This window comes from Centroberyx affinis, unplaced genomic scaffold (assembly GCF_046629955.1).
Source record: "Centroberyx affinis isolate AG114_WGS23_722 - 3 ecotype Tasmania unplaced genomic scaffold, CSIRO-AGI_Caff_v1 ptg005482l_1, whole genome shotgun sequence".
In the NCBI taxonomy this organism is placed as follows: Eukaryota; Metazoa; Chordata; class Actinopteri; order Beryciformes; family Berycidae; genus Centroberyx; species Centroberyx affinis.
In genome coordinates this window covers 2,822-20,000 of record NW_027282749.1, presented here as the reverse complement: position 1 = coordinate 20,000, position 17,179 = coordinate 2,822, and the positions used below count along the sequence as shown (strand labels likewise).

The following is a 17,179-nucleotide window of genomic DNA, read 5'->3' as shown; positions in this document are numbered from 1 at the left end:
TGGCCAACAACATCGTCTCTGACCCCGACCTCGTCCTGAACAGTGAGCAAAAATTGTTACCATCAAATCAGAGATATAGGGTTCCACAATTTAGCAGGGTTAGACTGAAGCACTCTTTTGTACACCAGTCAATCCTAAAATTAAATATGGAGCTTAATCCCAGATCAAATGTACATTGAAGGGCCTTGAATATTGTCTTTTGTGATTGTAATGATATGTTGAATGTATGTATCTTTGTGTCCTGTCTTAATTTTTGACTTTTCTGTGATGCTGCAAATGGAAAATGAAAAATTTCAGACTGGATCTGACAATAAAGTATTATCATCATCATCATCATCATCATGAACATGAAGCTGTTGTCTGTGCAGGTTTCTGTTTCTCTAACCCAGCTCTCCTCCTCCTCCTCCTCCTCTGTCCTGCAGGGTCTGAACATCATCTTCAACGTGGCTCTGGCTCTGCTCAAGGTGAGACATTCATTCGTTTATCTCTGTCTCTGTTTGACTGTCTCAGCCATCTGATCTGTCTCCACAGTCCCATCACTGTGTGACTGAAGGGTCGGGTGCCAGCCAAGTCTCTCCTGGTGCTTCAGATCAGTCAAGTCCATGTTGAGATTTCTAGTCAACCTCACAAAGGAGATACAGTATGCGTTGAAGTAAAAACTATATTCAGGTCATACACCCTACAACACAGCCTAAGACACAACGTCAAAACCCACAACTCACAACAACAAAAACTCAAGCAACTGTATTTCAGTTTTAGATAAATATATTGTGATTTTTATGCCTCTGCGCCGCGATATCTCAGGAACGCCTGGAGGAAATTTCATTACATCCGGCACAAACGTCCACTTGGACTCAAGGATGAACTGATTAGAATTTGGTGGTCAAAGGTCAAAGGTCAAGGTCACTGTGACCTCACAAAAGACGTTTTTGGCCATAACTCAAGAATTCTATGCTAATTATGACAAAATTTCACACAAATGTCTAATAGGATAAAATGATGAAGTGATGACATTTTATATCCAAAAGTTCAAAGGTCAACTTCACTGTGACATCATAATGTTTTGCTTACCACTGTAGCTGAGAAAACGATCTTGGGTCAGCTGTCACTTACTTTTGCAGACACCAAAATCCTTTAAGTTGACCTAATAATCACATTAATTATATATGTTCAATAAATAAAGACTGTCCTTGCAATGATAAAACAAAGTTTATTGGCGGAGGCATACAACCGTGAGGCGGTTATTTCTAGTTTTGTATTGTGTGTGTGAGTGAATGTGTAAAGGTGTAAGAGTTTCCCAGTCCTTTTAGAATCAAAATCCCAAGAAACAAAATAAATCTATTCACAAAATGCGGAACAAGTCGATGAGTAACAGGTACCGGTGGGTGTGCGTTGTGGGTGTGTATGTGTAATACGGGGCAGGAACATTTGATTTCCAGTAAAATCCTGTTTAGTCTGAGATCTGCTATCTGGATGAGGAAGAAAAATCTTATTATTGCAGCTTGAAGTAAAATCCACACTTCAAAAGCTACTCAAACGGTACAAATAAAATCTGTTCAGATATAGTAATGAGAGGAATTGCAGTTTGTTACTTCTACTCTTAGTATTAAGCATTATAAGCCATCATAAGCAGATCATAATCACATCAGAATATCTCATAATGCATCGTATAGCATTATAAATCTGGATTGACTCAGGCCCGACTTAAAATAATATGTTGAGTTCATGAATATTTATGTCGATGAATTACTTATAAGGCATACACAGAGCTCATAACACGTTTGATGTGTCATGACACAACTGACCCGGGTCTCCTGGGATAAATAGATGACTTTTAACAACCTGGCTTCAGCGTCTTAATGCGTTACGAAGTGTTGTGGCATTTCCTGACGTCGTTCTGATGTGACGACTGTGACCGGAGTGAAGTGTTGAAGCAGAGGAGAGAGTCTGCTCTCTGCTGCGTCAGCTCTGATGTGACGGAGAGGAGGAGGGGAGGGGAGGAGGAGGAGGAGGAGGAGGAGAAGGGAGGGGAGGGGAGGAGGTCAGACAGGCTGTCAGCTGGCTGGCGCCCCCTGCAGGTCAAACACAGGAACTGCAGCTGGAGGTGTGGAGGCTGGGAGTTTCCCCCAGAGACTCCAGTCAGTTTTAATTGCTTGAGACTTGATTTGATGCATGAAGAGAAGACTTGAGACTTGAGACTTGACTTGACTTTTGATGACTTTGCTTTGATGACTTGAAAAGGTTTCTAAAGTCTTGACTTGAGATCTTGTGTTTGTGTAAATGACTCAGATTGAAAGTGATGAGATTTGTTCCAGCAGACGACTGAATTTAAATTCTGTTTTCTGAATTTGTATGGAATGATTGAATTTATTGAAGTTGAAACTGATTCTAGAAATCAAACTCATGATGCTCTTACCAAGTTTTTATCCTATTAAAACCATATTGCATTGAAAAGTCCTAGATATTTAGTTTTCTTTAAGATATTAAATTGATACTGGACTCTTGATTTGTTCTGACTTGACTTGCTGTTCTACATTTAGACTTGGGACTTGACATTAATGACATGGACTTGACTTGGTGTTCTACATTTAGACTTGGGACTTGACTTGAGACTTGTGCCTCAAGACTTGAGACTGACTTGGGAGTCGAGCAAAGTTGACTTGGTCACACTTCTGGATACAGCCAGTCTATGTCAGACATGTTTACAAAGTACTTTACATACAATAAAACACAAAGAGTAAAAGTTCAGTTCAGTTGATTTATTTTGATCATGTACAGATAAACAAACAAGAATACATCAAAAATTTGCATGTAAAATGAAATATACAAAATTGTAAATTTCTAATAGTAATAATACTACTAATAAATGAAGTATAAAAGTAGTAGTAGTAATAGTAATAAAAGTTAAAAAAAAAAGTAGTAATGTAATGTAGTAATAGTAGTAAAAGTACCGCCATTAAATATAATAGAGTTGGATAAAAAGTATGGAAAATAGCAAGAAAAACAAAAAATCGTAATGAGTTGATTTAAATAGTTAATACAAATCGTTTCCAGGGAAAAAAAAAAAAATAGAAATAAAAGCTAGTAATACAAGAGATACACAGAAACAACTAGAAAACAAACAGACATAGAACTAAAAACAAAGAGCAGTTTACGTGTGTGCTGAGCCACATGAACGTCCCCTACAGAGACAGTAATAAATAAATACAAACGAGGAATAAAACAAATACAGACTGAAAAATAAAATAGAGATACAACTATAAGGAGAAATTCACATGAACGCCTGTCTATAAAAGTGAGTTTTTAGCAGGGATTTAAAAGATGAAACTTCTTGTTCTTGGGTGGCGTTAGTCAGAGGCTTTTTAAGGAAATAAATACGAGTTTTATGAAATGTTACCAAACCAAACGGCATGCTGTGTTGTGTCATCAGGTGTGTGTGTGGTGGGATGTCGATGGTTTATTGTTGTACTGCGTGTGTGTGTTTAATGTGCAGCTGAATGTGATGAGACAGGAGCTTATGGAAGAGACGCTGAGTCCAGAAAACTCACTGATGATGAATGAGTTTGTCTCTGATCCGCCCCTCTGTGGCGGGACTGTCCCGCCAACAGTCTGCAGAGCCTGACTGCTGAACCTAATGAAACAAACATACTGTACGAAGGTTGACACATTTCTTTTTTCTTTTTTTTTTAAATCATTTTTCATGTAAAAGTGTCCTAGCAACAAAGTTAAACCTCCACTTCCTCTGAAAACCAGCTCCATATGATGCATCATTCCATATCATCATCATCATCATCATCATCACTAGGCAAGACAAGACATTACATCCAGACATCTATAACATAAACCTAAATATACACCAGTCAAAAGTTTGGACACACTATATTTTTCTTTATTTTTACTATTTTCCACATGTTAGAATAACAGTAAAGACATCAAAACTATGAAATAACACAAATGGAATCATGCAGCAACCAAAAACAAATAAAAACTATCTTATATTTTAGATTCTTTGCCTTGATGGAAAGTCAACTTTTTACTGGTAGTGTATAGAGTAAGCACACTGACATTTTTGGTTTTACAGATCGAGTTAAAGCATTTTCTGAAACATCTTTCATCATCATGTAGCTAAAGAAAATGAGTTGAAATGGAGTTTGTTTCACTCTAAAGCTCATTTCTCAGCTCATCATCTTCAGAAGAATACATATACATATAATATATTCACAGCGGGCCAAGTACTTCCACTGTGCTGCAGCAGTAGTAACAGCCAGAGGTGGAAAGTAACTAAGTACATTTACTCAAGTACTGTGCTGCAGTGCAGTTCTGAGTATTTCCATTCTGTGAGACTTTCTACTTTTCCTCCACTGCATTTATCTGCCGGCTGGAGTTACTAGTTACTTTGCGGAATAAGGTTTTACACGCAAAACATACAATAAGCTCATAAAATATGTTGCATTGTTAGAGTTTAAACTCCCCAACAGTATATGGAGCAGTTAGACCGACAACATTAAAATACTTCGTTCATGCTTCAAGAAGTTAACACTCTGACAGAATGACGACTTTTATTTTTCTTACTTCAGTTCATTTTACTGCTAATACTTCTACATTTTTATTTAAGTAAACTTTTGAATGCAGAACTTTTACTTTCAATGAAGTATTTTCCCATTGTGGTATTGCTACTTTTACTTATGTAAAGGAGTTGAGGACTTTTTCCACCACTGGTAATAGCACTGTACTGTAGAGTAGTTTAGATCAGTTGTTCTCAACTTTTTTCAGCTCAGGATCCCTAACAACGAAGCGATGGCTGCTCACTGCCCTCTGGTGCAGGATGGTGAACTTTTACACCAAATTACCATTTTTATTTTCCCTTTTCAGGCTGCTTGATTGATTAATCATTGGATGAAACAAAGAGGCTGCAAGTAGAAGTCATCATTCATCATTTATTCATAAATCATACTTACCTTTATTTCACAAGAAAAATATCATTATCAGAAAGATTAAAACAATGATAATAAATTGTGCACATATAGGAAACATATTTTTAAACCTTACATAATTATGGTTGAGAAGCACAGGCTCTGATTCCTGTATTTCTTCTTGGTCCCCCTGGTGGCCAGCTCATACACTACAGTATAATATGAACTCAATGAACCATTTTATATATAATATTTATGAGGCTCTTTAGTTTATGTACAAGGCCTATTTACAGACGCTGGCAGAAAACATTCATAGGTGCCATTTTAGAGAAAACAGATTCTGCATTATTAGAAGCTGCTGTCTGTAAGAATCTAAATGTTTATCTCTGGTCAGTTTTATTTTCTAACTAATCAGTAAAGCAACATAAAGCTGTAGGACTGCAGGCAGTTTGACTGTGCTATCATGTTCATACCTTCATTCAGTTAAGTCAGATTTCACCTTCTCACTTTATCAAATCTTGACTAGTAATGAATGCAATTTCAGTGAATTTAAAGAAAAATGAATAAAGATAGAGCAAATAAATAGAGATGACAGGAAGTATGAATAGGTCAGTGTAAAGCCTTAATGACTGCAATATCATTAAAGAAAGCTGCTGTTCTGACTTTAATTTGTGGCAGCCATTTTGTTTGGATGATTTGAGTAAAAAAAAAAAAAAAACATTTGAAGAATTTTGATCCAAATAACATTCACCGTTTAGAAAATTAGTCATCTACACTTCTGCTGTTCTAACTGGCAGAATTGTAAGATTTCTTGGTGAATATTAAAGTTGACCGCTAACTAAACGCGGTCTGAGCTGATGACGTTGTTCATTTCCCCCGAGCTGTACGCCACATTTCACTTGTGATGTTGTGGAGCTGGAGGCTGGAGGCTGTGAGAGACAAAGGCAAAGACAGAGACAGAGACAGAGACAGAGGCAGAGACAGAGACAGAGACAGAGGCAAAGACAGAGACAGAGACAGAGGCAAAGACAGAGACAGAGGCAGAGACAGAGACAGAGACAGAGGCAAAGACAGAGACAGAGACAGAGACAGAGGCAGAGACAGAGACAGAGACAGAGGCAAAGACAGAGACAGAGACAGAGGCAGAGACAGAGACAGAGGCAGAGGCAGAGACAGAGGCAGGCAGAGGCAGAGGCAGAGACAGAGACAGAGGCAGAGACAGAGGCAGGCAGAGGCAGAGACAGAGACAGAGGCAGAGACAGAGGCAGAGACAGAGACAGAGGCAGAGGCAGAGACAGAGACAGAGGCAGGCAGAGGCAGAGACAGAGGCAGGCAGAGACAGAGGCAGGCAGAGGCAGAGACAGAGACAGAGACAGAGACAGAGACAGAGAGAGGCAGAGACAGAGACAGAGGCAGAGACAGAGGCAGAGACAGAGACAGAGGCAGAGGCAGAGACAGAGACAGAGGCAGGCAGAGGCAGAGACAGAGACAGAGACAGAGACAGAGGCAGGCAGAGACAGAGGCAGGCAGAGGCAGAGACAGAGACAGAGGCAGAGGCAGAGACAGAGGCAAAGACAGAGGCAAAGACAGAGACAGAGGCAGGCAGAGGCAGAGGCAGAGACAGAGACAGAGACAGAGGCAGAGACAGAGAGAGACAGAGGCAGAGGCAGAGACAGAGACAGAGACAGAGACAGAGACAGAGGCAGAGACAGAGGCAGAGACAGAGGCAGAGACAGAGACAGAGGCAGAGACAGAGAGAGACAGAGGCAGAGGCAGAGAGAGAGACAGAGGCAGAGGCAGACAGAGACAGAGACAGAGACAGAGGCAGAGGCAGACAGAGACAGAGACAGGACAAGGAAGTGATACTGGACTAAGATAAAACCTTTTTCCTGCTGATAACAGCCAGTAAACCCTCTGGGCCTGCTGCTCTGTTCAGAGAGAGAAGGCAGAGAGATGAGAGAGGTATCAGCATCATCATCAGCATCATCATCATCACATAGTGTGTTTACATTCACACTAATAACTGGGAATAATCAGGTTATTCGATCGGTGCGCTTACCTGCAAATACGAATAAACTACTGTAAGAAACAACCATCACAGCAAAATGTGAACTTATTTCTTCTCAAAACATTATTAGTTATGTAATTAATGTCATCTGAAAAAAAAACCCAGATTATTATTATTTTAGGAAAGTTACAGTAAATTAAATGATGTATTGTGTCTCTGACTTTGAACATCATCTGACCTTAGGAAGAGCAGTATTTAGGGTCACAGAGCACATGAGGAAATCTGTGTCTGCTGCATCTGTGTCTGTTACTTTAAATTAGGACCCATGGCAAACATGAACTCAATAAATAGTTCCATCTATTAAAACTGCATAGGTGGAATTGGGTGGACCCGATACATTGGTATTTTTAAAAAGCACTAATTAAAACAGAAACAGAAAACAATGATATGAAGTCATTAGGAACAAATTGATTGACAAATTCATGAAAAATTGGAATGATAGAATAAAGCACCTGTGAGATATAACAAAAAGTATAGCTCTGGGGTCTGCGGGTACCCCAGAGATAGGATAAGGGTTAAGGAAGTGACCTGGAACATGGAGCCTCACCGAGCTTATTTTCATCTGGTCTGGTTTCTGCCTCTCATTACTCATTACTCAGTCTCCTTGCACTGCTCATGGCTGCAAAACAGTTTAACAAAATGTGAGCGTTGCCAGTCTCCATGCTGTCAGATGTCTCTGCTTCCTGGATGTTGTTCTCTATCTGGTTCTGTTTGCGCTCATGCTCAGATGTAAAAAAAACCCAAAAGAAATCAGACAGAGCATTAAACATGTGCCGAATAATTGGAAAGATTGGCCAAAAACCTAGCTGTGTTTATCGTGTTTCTCATAATGTGATAACGACCTTTACAGATTAAGGAAATCGCACTTTGCTGTTCATTTGACGCTTTAATAATCAGGGAACTGCCTCAGTCAGACTGTGATCTCTCTGTTAGTGTGCAGGTAAACACAATAAAACCCTCAAACTGAACTGAATTCATTTAAAGCAAACAGAGCCTTCAATGCAGCACTTTGTAATGGTGGTGGAGGTGGTAGGGATGGTGGTAGCAGTAGTATTATAGCAGTACTAGTAGTATAGCAATAGTAGCAGTAGCAGTAGTACTAGTATAGCAGTAGTAGTGGTATTAGTAGTAGATTTTACAGTTAGGAATTTAGCTGATGCTCTTATCCAGAGCAACTCAGGGACTTAGAGTGTAACAGTAGAATAAGCTTCAATTCCCAGATTCCCAATTCCTAAAATTACCAAAAAAATTACCAAATGTATCTGGAAAGTAGCCGAAATGAAGGAGTTGAAAGGTCAGGACCTTCAGACCCTGACAGTGTTCCTGTGACTGAAGAATGATCATGTGATAACATTAGGAGTGTTAGGAAAAGAAATGGAATTAGAGCCAAAGAGAGAGATAGAGGAGATTTGTATTATCATTATTACTAGTCCATACCCGGGGATGCGCGCGCCACAACTCCGTGCAGACTTGCCAAAAATGCGCATAAACAGCGTAAATTTGGGAAAATGGAAAAATCTGCTTCGTCAGTTCCTGCCTATGCCGATGCTCAATGCCCATGTGCAGTTTCAGATTGATTGGCCAAACCACTGAGGAGCAAAACGGATGCAGACAGAGGTTTCCTCATTTTATAGTAGGATTATTATTATTATTATTATCAGTGGCTTTGCTTTTGCAGACAGATATAAGAGAGGAAGTGTTTGCAGCACCTTGTCAGCCTCACAGTTTTTGAATGAATCATAGGCGGTCGGATTTAAGAAGCCTCCTGAAAAAAATAATGTATTCTGCGTGTCAGAGAGAGAAAATTGTGGATGATGGGAAGGAGGAAGGGAGGAGGGAGGGAAGAGGAGGAAGGAGGGAGGGAGGGAGCGCCGGCTGGGAACAGAGGATGGGAACGGAGAAGAAATGAGGATGGGAGGAGGGAGGGAGGAAGGGGCTTCCACTGCCGGCCTCCTATTGGCCAGGCATGACGGCATTCTCCCCAGAGGCTCCCCCCCCTCCCTCCCCTCCCTCTTCCCCCTCCTCCCTCCTCTCTCTCCACCCCTCCCTCCTCCCTCCATCTCGGCTCGCCTCCCTCCCTCTCCTGCTCAGCAGTCTCCATCCACATCCGTCTGGCAGCAGGAGCCTCAGAGCGTTAGCAGCTCACACGCGGAGGAGGGGAGCTGTGTTTTTTATTTTTTCCTTTTTCTTCTTCTTCTTCTTCTTTTCCTCCCGTGTATGCCTGCCTGGAGCTGCTTCTTCTCTTCCTCTACTCCTCGTTCTCCCTCTCTTCCACCACCACCACCTCCTCCTCCTCCTTCACCTGCACCTCCTGCCTCCTCCTCTTCTTCTTCTCTGTCGCCGGCTGGCTCTCTCCATCTCCGCCACGCTACCTCTCCTCCGTCCACCGCCGAGATCTCTGCAATGGAGCCGCCCCTGCTAGCTGCTAGCCGTTAGCCGTTAGCATCACAAAGGGGGAGAGAGAGAGAGAGAGAGAGAGAGAGGGGAAGAGAGAAAGAGAGGGAGAGAGAGAGAGGCGGTAGAGGGGAAACATTGTTTTGGTTTCTCTGCTTTGCCTCGCCCCAGCTGCTGGCCTGGACCATCACTCACACACACACGCACACACAGACACACACACACACACACACACACACTCAGTCCATCTGGCCTGTGTTGTGGAGAGGCAGAAGTGACGGAGCTGGCTTTCCATCCAAAGGATTTACTGACTGCCACTGACCGGATGCCTGGCTGCTGCTAATGGAAAGCTGCCAGAGGTTCAGACACCAGAGTCCAGGCTGGAGCCGGTGACCAGCCTGGTTTTACTGGTCGGTGTGGTTTGGGACTGGTCGGAGGTCAGATCAGAGGGTGATGACAGTGGACAAGAGGAGCTAACGTGTTTTTAACCAAACACACTTTCTTCCTGCGTGTTTATGTCCGAGTCGTACGTTCGAGCTGTGCCTCTTTCCAAACTCGTCTTCTGCTCCATCCGTCGGCGCCTCGAGTCTGACTCACCGAGTTCAGCATCCGCTCAGCCATAAACAAGTCAACACACACACACACACACACACACACACACACACACACACACACACACAGTCCGTCATCTTCCCCTCGAGGCAGAGAGGCTTCATGCTGCCATGCTAACAGACCAGAGACTCTGCTCTGCCTCGTCAGCTCGGGCCTAGACTGTGGAGCGATCTGGATGAAAGGACTCATATTGTTATTTCAGAGGATTTTACATTTCAAAGCGAGCTGAAATCCCGTCGGCTTGGTGCCAGGTGTGGCCTCCTGTTAGGAAACACGGTATAAAAGAATATCGGCTGCTTTGATGTGTCGTCTCATTCGCTCTGAGCCGTGAGCGTTAAGGCCACTCTGTCACGCAAAGACGGGGGGGGGGGGATTCTCTCTCTCTCTCTCTCTCTCTTTGAAGTCTAACTAGGAAGGAAAAAATACAAAGGTGGGGAACTCATCCGTCGCCGCCGTTCGCTAGAGGAGCAGCCCACGTGTCGAGCGGCTTTGTCGCTAGGCAACGGCGTACCCGGTCGGAATCGGTCGGGAGAGTTTCGGCAAGGGAGGATGAGAGTCGGCGGCGTGACGGGGTTTCCGGCCGAGTCGGGGAGGTAGCGGGAGGTTCAGCGTTATGCCGAGAGCAGCGTCGGGCCTGTGGGCGGAGTCTGGGCTCTGACAGAGGTCCCAGCTGAGTGGACCGTCCGCCGCTCTGGATTCTCTGCGGCTCAGATGAACCGGATCGATTCTACCTTCGTGAGCCTCGGATGTTCCCGTTTCTGCTGAGTCTGCCGCTTTTCCCGGAAGCGTCTCTCCGCTTCTTTCCGGAGCCTCGGTCTGTTGTGACGCTGCCCGATGCGGCGATATCGACTTCTCTCCCAGAAAGGTCAGCCGCCTCGTTCAGCGGGACTCGGCCGGTTCGGCTAGACGCCGACCCCGACGCCGACCTCAGCGCCTAAACCCACCGGACCGACGGAGCTCTTCGCCCCCGGTCCGGTCCTCACCCAGCTCCCAGAAACCCCCGGGACGTCCGGACGACACGCTGGAGTCACCCGCCACCCTGGCCCCGGAGCGGGACCGCCCCTCGCCCTCGCCCTCGCCCTCGCCCTCGCCCTCGCCCCGCCCCACCCCGCCGCCCTCCCCTCCTCCCTCCCCTCCCCCGGTTCCCGCCCTGGCCCCCCAGCTGCCCCCCCCGGCGGTCCGCAGGGCGGTGGAGGACGGAGGGGGGAAGGCGGAGGAGAGGGCGGACGGCGGGGAGGCCTCGGCCGACTCGGTGTGCAGGGTGATGGGACTCCTCGGGATGGGACACCGCCTGTTCGTCCCCAGGCTGCTGGCGGTGAGACGGGCGGGGGGGGGGGGGGGGCTGGGAGAAAGAGCTGAGCATGCTGGGACGGTCGAGTTTAGGGTTGGAGAGGAGGATTCACTTTGTTTGTTGCACTTTGACTAATATTTTTAAAAGGAAAGAACTAGAGATTGGGACGGGTGTGGGGAGAAACAGGTGACCATGACTGACGAAAAACAACTTTTCTACCTTTTCTCTTTTTCTCCTCAGCTCAAATTTCTCTCCACTTCTCTATCATCCAGATCCATTCTCGGGTCTTTCCTCCATCTCTTGTCAGCATGTCAGCTGTGACCTCTGACCCTTGATCTCCTTCCTGTTGCTTGCTTGCAGTGTTGGAGCTCTAAGAATTGAAGCTTATTCCACTGTTTCCCTCATTAGGAGTCACTCAGCGGGCCAGCTAATTGCCTAAAATGTAAATTATAAGAAACGTCTGGTCTGTTTGCTAATTAGGAGTAGAAGCCCTAAAGCCGGCATCAGTAGAGTTTTATGGAAAACTCAGCAGCTCTCGGCACCGGGAACACAAATGTCAATCATGTAAATTCAGAAGACATTTGTCCCAAGTTTCTCCTGGTTCCTGCTGCCTAGAAGTCACATGTCATGATAAATAATCTTCATATGTTCCCCTTGGGCAGGAGGAATTTAGGAAACTGTAGTCCAGTGGGGATCAATTTAACAGAGAGTAGTTTCATACAGACTTGGCCTGTGAGCGGACAGTTTGGCACGGAGTCATTTTTTAGGGACGTCATTTGGCACAGGACAGTCCAGTCCAGTTCTTCAGCTGTGTTTTGATGCTGTGCTGTGCAGTATTACCCAACATATTGTTATTATTGCTGGCTTTACTGGGAAACAAGGCTGGTAAATGTTGCCTGTGGCTGCTAAGATAGAGTGCTGTGAAGGTAACCAGCTATCATTTGTTTTCTAAGATAATAATAATAATAATAATAATAATGATAATAATAACTTTATTTATATAGCACCTTTGAAAAGTGCTTCGACAGACAAAATAAAAGCAGAATACTCAAATTATGAGTTTAAAAGGCAATAAAACAATAATAAACAGGGATTAAATTCATAGGACAGAGGTGGAAAAGAGCAATCATTCAAGTAAATAGTGGTATAATCGTAGGATGAAAACCAAAATAAATAAAATAATAGAATAAAAGTAAGATAAAATTAAGATAGTTAAGATAAAAGACATAAAAAGACAATAGAAAGACGATAAAAAAGATGATAAAAAGCCGATAGAGACAATAAAAAGTCGATAAAAGATTAAAAAAACGATAAAAAGACGACATCACATAAAAGCAAGTCTATAAAAATGGATTAAAAGAAGTCACTGATTCTGCTAGCCTTCTCTCCTCAGGCAGGTCGTTTCAAAGCCGAAGGGAAAACCCTGATGGAAAAAGCACGGTCACCTTTAGTTTTAAATCTAGACTTAGGAACAGCCAGAAGGGCCCGTCTGAGGATCTGAGGCTGTGCACCGGCTCATATGGGGTCAACATATCTGTTATGTAGCTTGAAGCCAGACCCAAACATGCTTTAAAAGTGATCAGTAAAATCTTAAAATCGATTCTAAACTGAACAGGGAGCCAGTGGAGAGAAGCCAGGATTGGGGTGATGTGATGTCGTCTGTTAGAACCAGTAAGAAGCCAGAATCCATTTGAGAGAGGGCTGCGGCCGGTGGACAGGACAGTCGGCTTCCTGTCCTGTTGGTGTCCATTAATCTCTTTGGCTTTGGTCAGTGCTGCTGTCTGCCTGTGGAAACACTATTGATCTGCTTCCAGTGGATCAGGCGTTCTAATAAGGATAATACTGTATCTCTGGGCCCACAGCAGTGACATGTGGACACTGCATCAGCACACCACAGGATGGTGCTATCTGTGTTTTATACGCTGTATTGACTGAGCTCCATGCTGCTTTCCAACAGCACCTGCATTCACATTCATACAGTTACAGTTACACAGTTACACATTCACACCGGGGGAGCCTCCCAGTACAACCACAGTCCAACCACAGGGGCTCAGTGCCTTGCTCAAGGGCTCAGTGCCTTGCTCTAGAGCACTACAACAGTTGTTGCTGAGGGAGCGGAGAGTGTTACGCTGTAGAGAGTAGAGTAGAGTAAACTTTATTGTCCCCGAGGGGAAATTTGTCTTGGGCACAGTGCTACAGTCAGTAGCTCCACATAGAACATCACAAAAACATCACAAAACATGAGAAGCGTTTGACACGATGCTAGACAGTTGCTTCACATAAAAACATCTTAAAGACATAAAAAATACATTTGACTATACATTTGACATTGACAACACGACGGCTTAAAAAGAAACTGTAGGAATTGAAGTGCAAAAGTGCTAAGTGCTAAAGTGCTTGTGTATTTATTACACATTGCTCTATTGCACTAAGATTTGGCATTAGAGTTTTTGATGGAGACTGGAACAAACGAGAGCTTCAAGCGGTTTGATTTGCACTTTGGCACACGGAGCCGTCCAAAGTTTGCCGTCCAAAGTTTGCCGTCCAAAGTTTGCCGTCCAAAGTTTGCCGTCCAAAGTTAAAATATTTTTCTATATTTTTCTGTCACAACAGAATTTACAGCCGGATGTTACGTAGCTACCTCGCACAAGGAGAAAATATGGCGGATATCGATAACAAAAATGTCATCGTTTTGGTGCAAAAACACCTGGAATTATACGTCCAGAGTTCAGAAAAACCTACAGAGATGTTACAGCTAACGACATGCGTTACTAGAATTATTAATTGTTTTTAATATACTTTATTAAACACTCAGGATCACCATAGCAACTTCAACTTCAACTTCAACTTCAACTTTATTGTCCCCGAGGGGAAATTTGTCTTGCAGCCAGATAAAACATAGAACACACAGAGACATAGGCACACAGACTCAGGTACAAGAAACATGATAAAATACATGAATACATCAAGTGACAACAGGAAACCTAGAGTATGTTTAGCCATCGCTAAAACCATCATCAGCTCCCAGTAGTTAATTAAATGGGAAACTAATCATCAGCTGGGTCATCATGAGCATTTAACAGTTTGGTGGCCTGAGAAATAAAAGAATTATTCAACCTGTTAGACCTGGCCTTTGGTAGTCTGAATCTCCGTCCGGAGGGTGGGAGCTCAAATTCTCCATACAGAGGATGAAGAGGACATTGTAAAATATCTCGAGCCTTAGAAGTTGCTCATATGTTGCAACATATCGTCATGTGTGGTTTGGTTTGTCGTCTCGCCGTCTGCCTGGATCCATCTGAACGCAGCATCACTCTTTCATCTTGGCATTCGAACCCTTCCAGTCACAAGGACACTTCTCTAACCTCTCGGCTGCCGCTCCCCTCGAATGGCAATAATGTGGTTGGCAGCAGTTTTGGTCACAGACTGATATTTTTTACATTTCAGGCATTTGGCGTATGCTCTTATCCAGCGTGATTTACAGTGAGGTCAACGCTAGAATACGCTTCAACTCCTAGATCACAAACAAACCAGCAACTCGGCAGCCACGGTGATGATGTAAGACAGAAGCTTGAAAAGGAAATAAATCGGAGCCAAGAAAGGATGCAGAAGGGAGATTGTTTCTAAGATGAGAGCCAATTAGAAGTAGAGTAGGAGAGGAAGAGGGATGTGGTTCAGTGGGAAGAGAGAGGGATGCGAGGCGCTTCTTGAGTTCTCAGCCCGTGATGGATGATGGGAAGTGACTGCTGCTCTGACCGGAGGGGAAGCTGTTATGATGGACAGAAAGCAACAGTGTAGCCATTCATTGACTAAAGTGGATCTAATGGAAGGTGGAACTGTTCACTGCTGTCCACCAATAATTTGTATTAGAAGGAATGAAAGCCTCTCGCGATATGTGTGTGCATTTCACCCTCATGCCATAATGACTGGCAAATTCTTAGGGAGGAATGCTAAAAATGTGGATCTTTTTAGGGCAATAGAATAGAATAGATGTTGTTATTGCTGCATGAACAGGGGTGAAGTGGAATAGTTGTGCTTCATGCATGGACACATAACAGAAAGTAAATGGCAAACAAAATTGAGCAGACAAACTTTGTGGTACAAAACCAGCAAATAACACAAGATAAGTGAGTAATGAAAATGGCATCAACTAATGAATCCAGTCACTGAGCGCAGAACATGCAGTGTTGCTTGTGCGAGACAACATGTGGTGTCATAAATTGGACAAACACAGAAAATTGTTTCTGAATAATAAGGCAAGTGCCTGTCAATTAAAATTAAAGTTCAATATGCCAAAATAACTGAAATACACACACAGATACATACTGTATATACAGACACACATATAGATAAATATATGCACACACAGCACCAAGGTGGAAACTTAACACCAGATGTTGGTACATTTTGGCAAGTTATTCTCCTTTACCAGACACTTCAGCAGGTAACAAGCTGTCTGTCATGTGGAGTCCAGTTCTGTTCTAAACCTCCTGTTGGCTGGTGGAGTTTGGAAACCACCAGCTAACCGTCTGTTCCAGATCCATCGATATGCAGAAGTATTACTTTTTCAAGATTTTGACGCTCATTTCTAGAAAATTCCTGAAACAAGTGAAACTGCCTGGGAAACAACTGAAAGTATCTCACCTCAACGGCAGAATTGTTTTCACTTGTTTTAAGAAAAATACGATTTTAGGACTCTAATAGACAGAGCTGCAACGATTAATCGATTAGTTGTCAACTATTAAATTAATCGCCAACTACTTTGATAATCGATTAATCGGTTTTTAAGAAAAACAAGTCAAAATTCTCTGATTCCAGCTTCTTAAATGTGAATACTTTCTGGTTTCTTTCCTCCTCTATGACAGTAAACTGAATATCTTTGGGTTGTGGACAAAACAAGACATTTGAGGACGTCATCTTGGGCTTTGGGAAACACTGATCCACATTTTTCACCATTTTCTGACATTTTATAGACCAAACAACTAATCGATTAATCAAGAAAATAATCGACAGATTAATTGACAATGAAAATAATCGTTAGTTGCAGCCCTACTAATAGACTAAATGACTGAAATGAAATGAAAGATTGGGATTTTTTTAACTCCAATTTCCAATTTCCAATGTCCAATTTATGCACATATCCCGAATATGAAAAATCAGAACGTCCTGCTGTGATGATCGTCCTCTCTCTAACATGTCCCCCCCCGCCCCCTCACCCTCCCCCCCCCCCCCCACCCCTTCCAGACCTCTAAGGAGGACCTCCTGCAGGCCGACTTTGAAGGAGCTCTCAAGTTCTTCAGAGTCCAGCTCCCTAAGCGCTACAGAGCAGCGGAGAACGCCCGCCGGCTGATGGAGCAGGCCTGCAACATCAAGGTGAGGACCTCCACACACACACACACACATGCACACACACACACACACACACACACACACACACACACACACACTTGGAGCTTTCCTGGAGTGACTATGAATCTAAGAGGATCATGCTATCAGTCAAAGCAACATAATTAGGAATTTCTTTCTTGGCATCTCCCACTGAGACACAAATACCTGTCCACACTTCACCAGAGGGGTCAGAGGTCAGAGGTCAGAGGTCAGATGTCTGGCTGTTGTGGGGACTGAACCTGTGACCTTCCAGGTACAGGACGCAGTATTTCCCACCACAAGGCCGGCCCCAATCTGTCCATTTATATAATACATGGGCTCTCAGGTGTAACACTTTCTTGGAGTGATTACTAAAGTGGTAAACCTTGATTTCCTTGTTTTTGTTTCATTCAGTCTCCATCTTTGTCGCTCAGCCTCACTGTGGTGTTTCTGCACTGCACTTCCCACAGATCACCTGTCAATCAAACAGGGTGGGCGGAGCTTGGATTTTCTGTTGATGCAGTTTGAGTTTCTCTC

The 17,179-nt window shown here is 43.5% G+C and overlaps 1 protein-coding gene across 1 annotated transcript in view; it reads left to right on the top strand.

Annotated features, from left to right (window-relative positions):
- Nucleotides 1-16,648, top strand: part of LOC139667374 (rab GTPase-activating protein 1-like) — a gene marked incomplete at both ends in the record, with an annotated part of 21,380 nt that extends 4,732 nt beyond the window's left edge. The window contains 2 exons of the mRNA XM_071546825.1: nt 423-464; nt 16,520-16,648. Of these exons, the coding sequence (XP_071402926.1) occupies nt 423-464; nt 16,520-16,648 (171 nt within the window). The remainder of the gene's footprint in view (nt 1-422; nt 465-16,519) is intronic.
- Between the last annotated feature and the right edge of the window lie 531 nt (nt 16,649-17,179).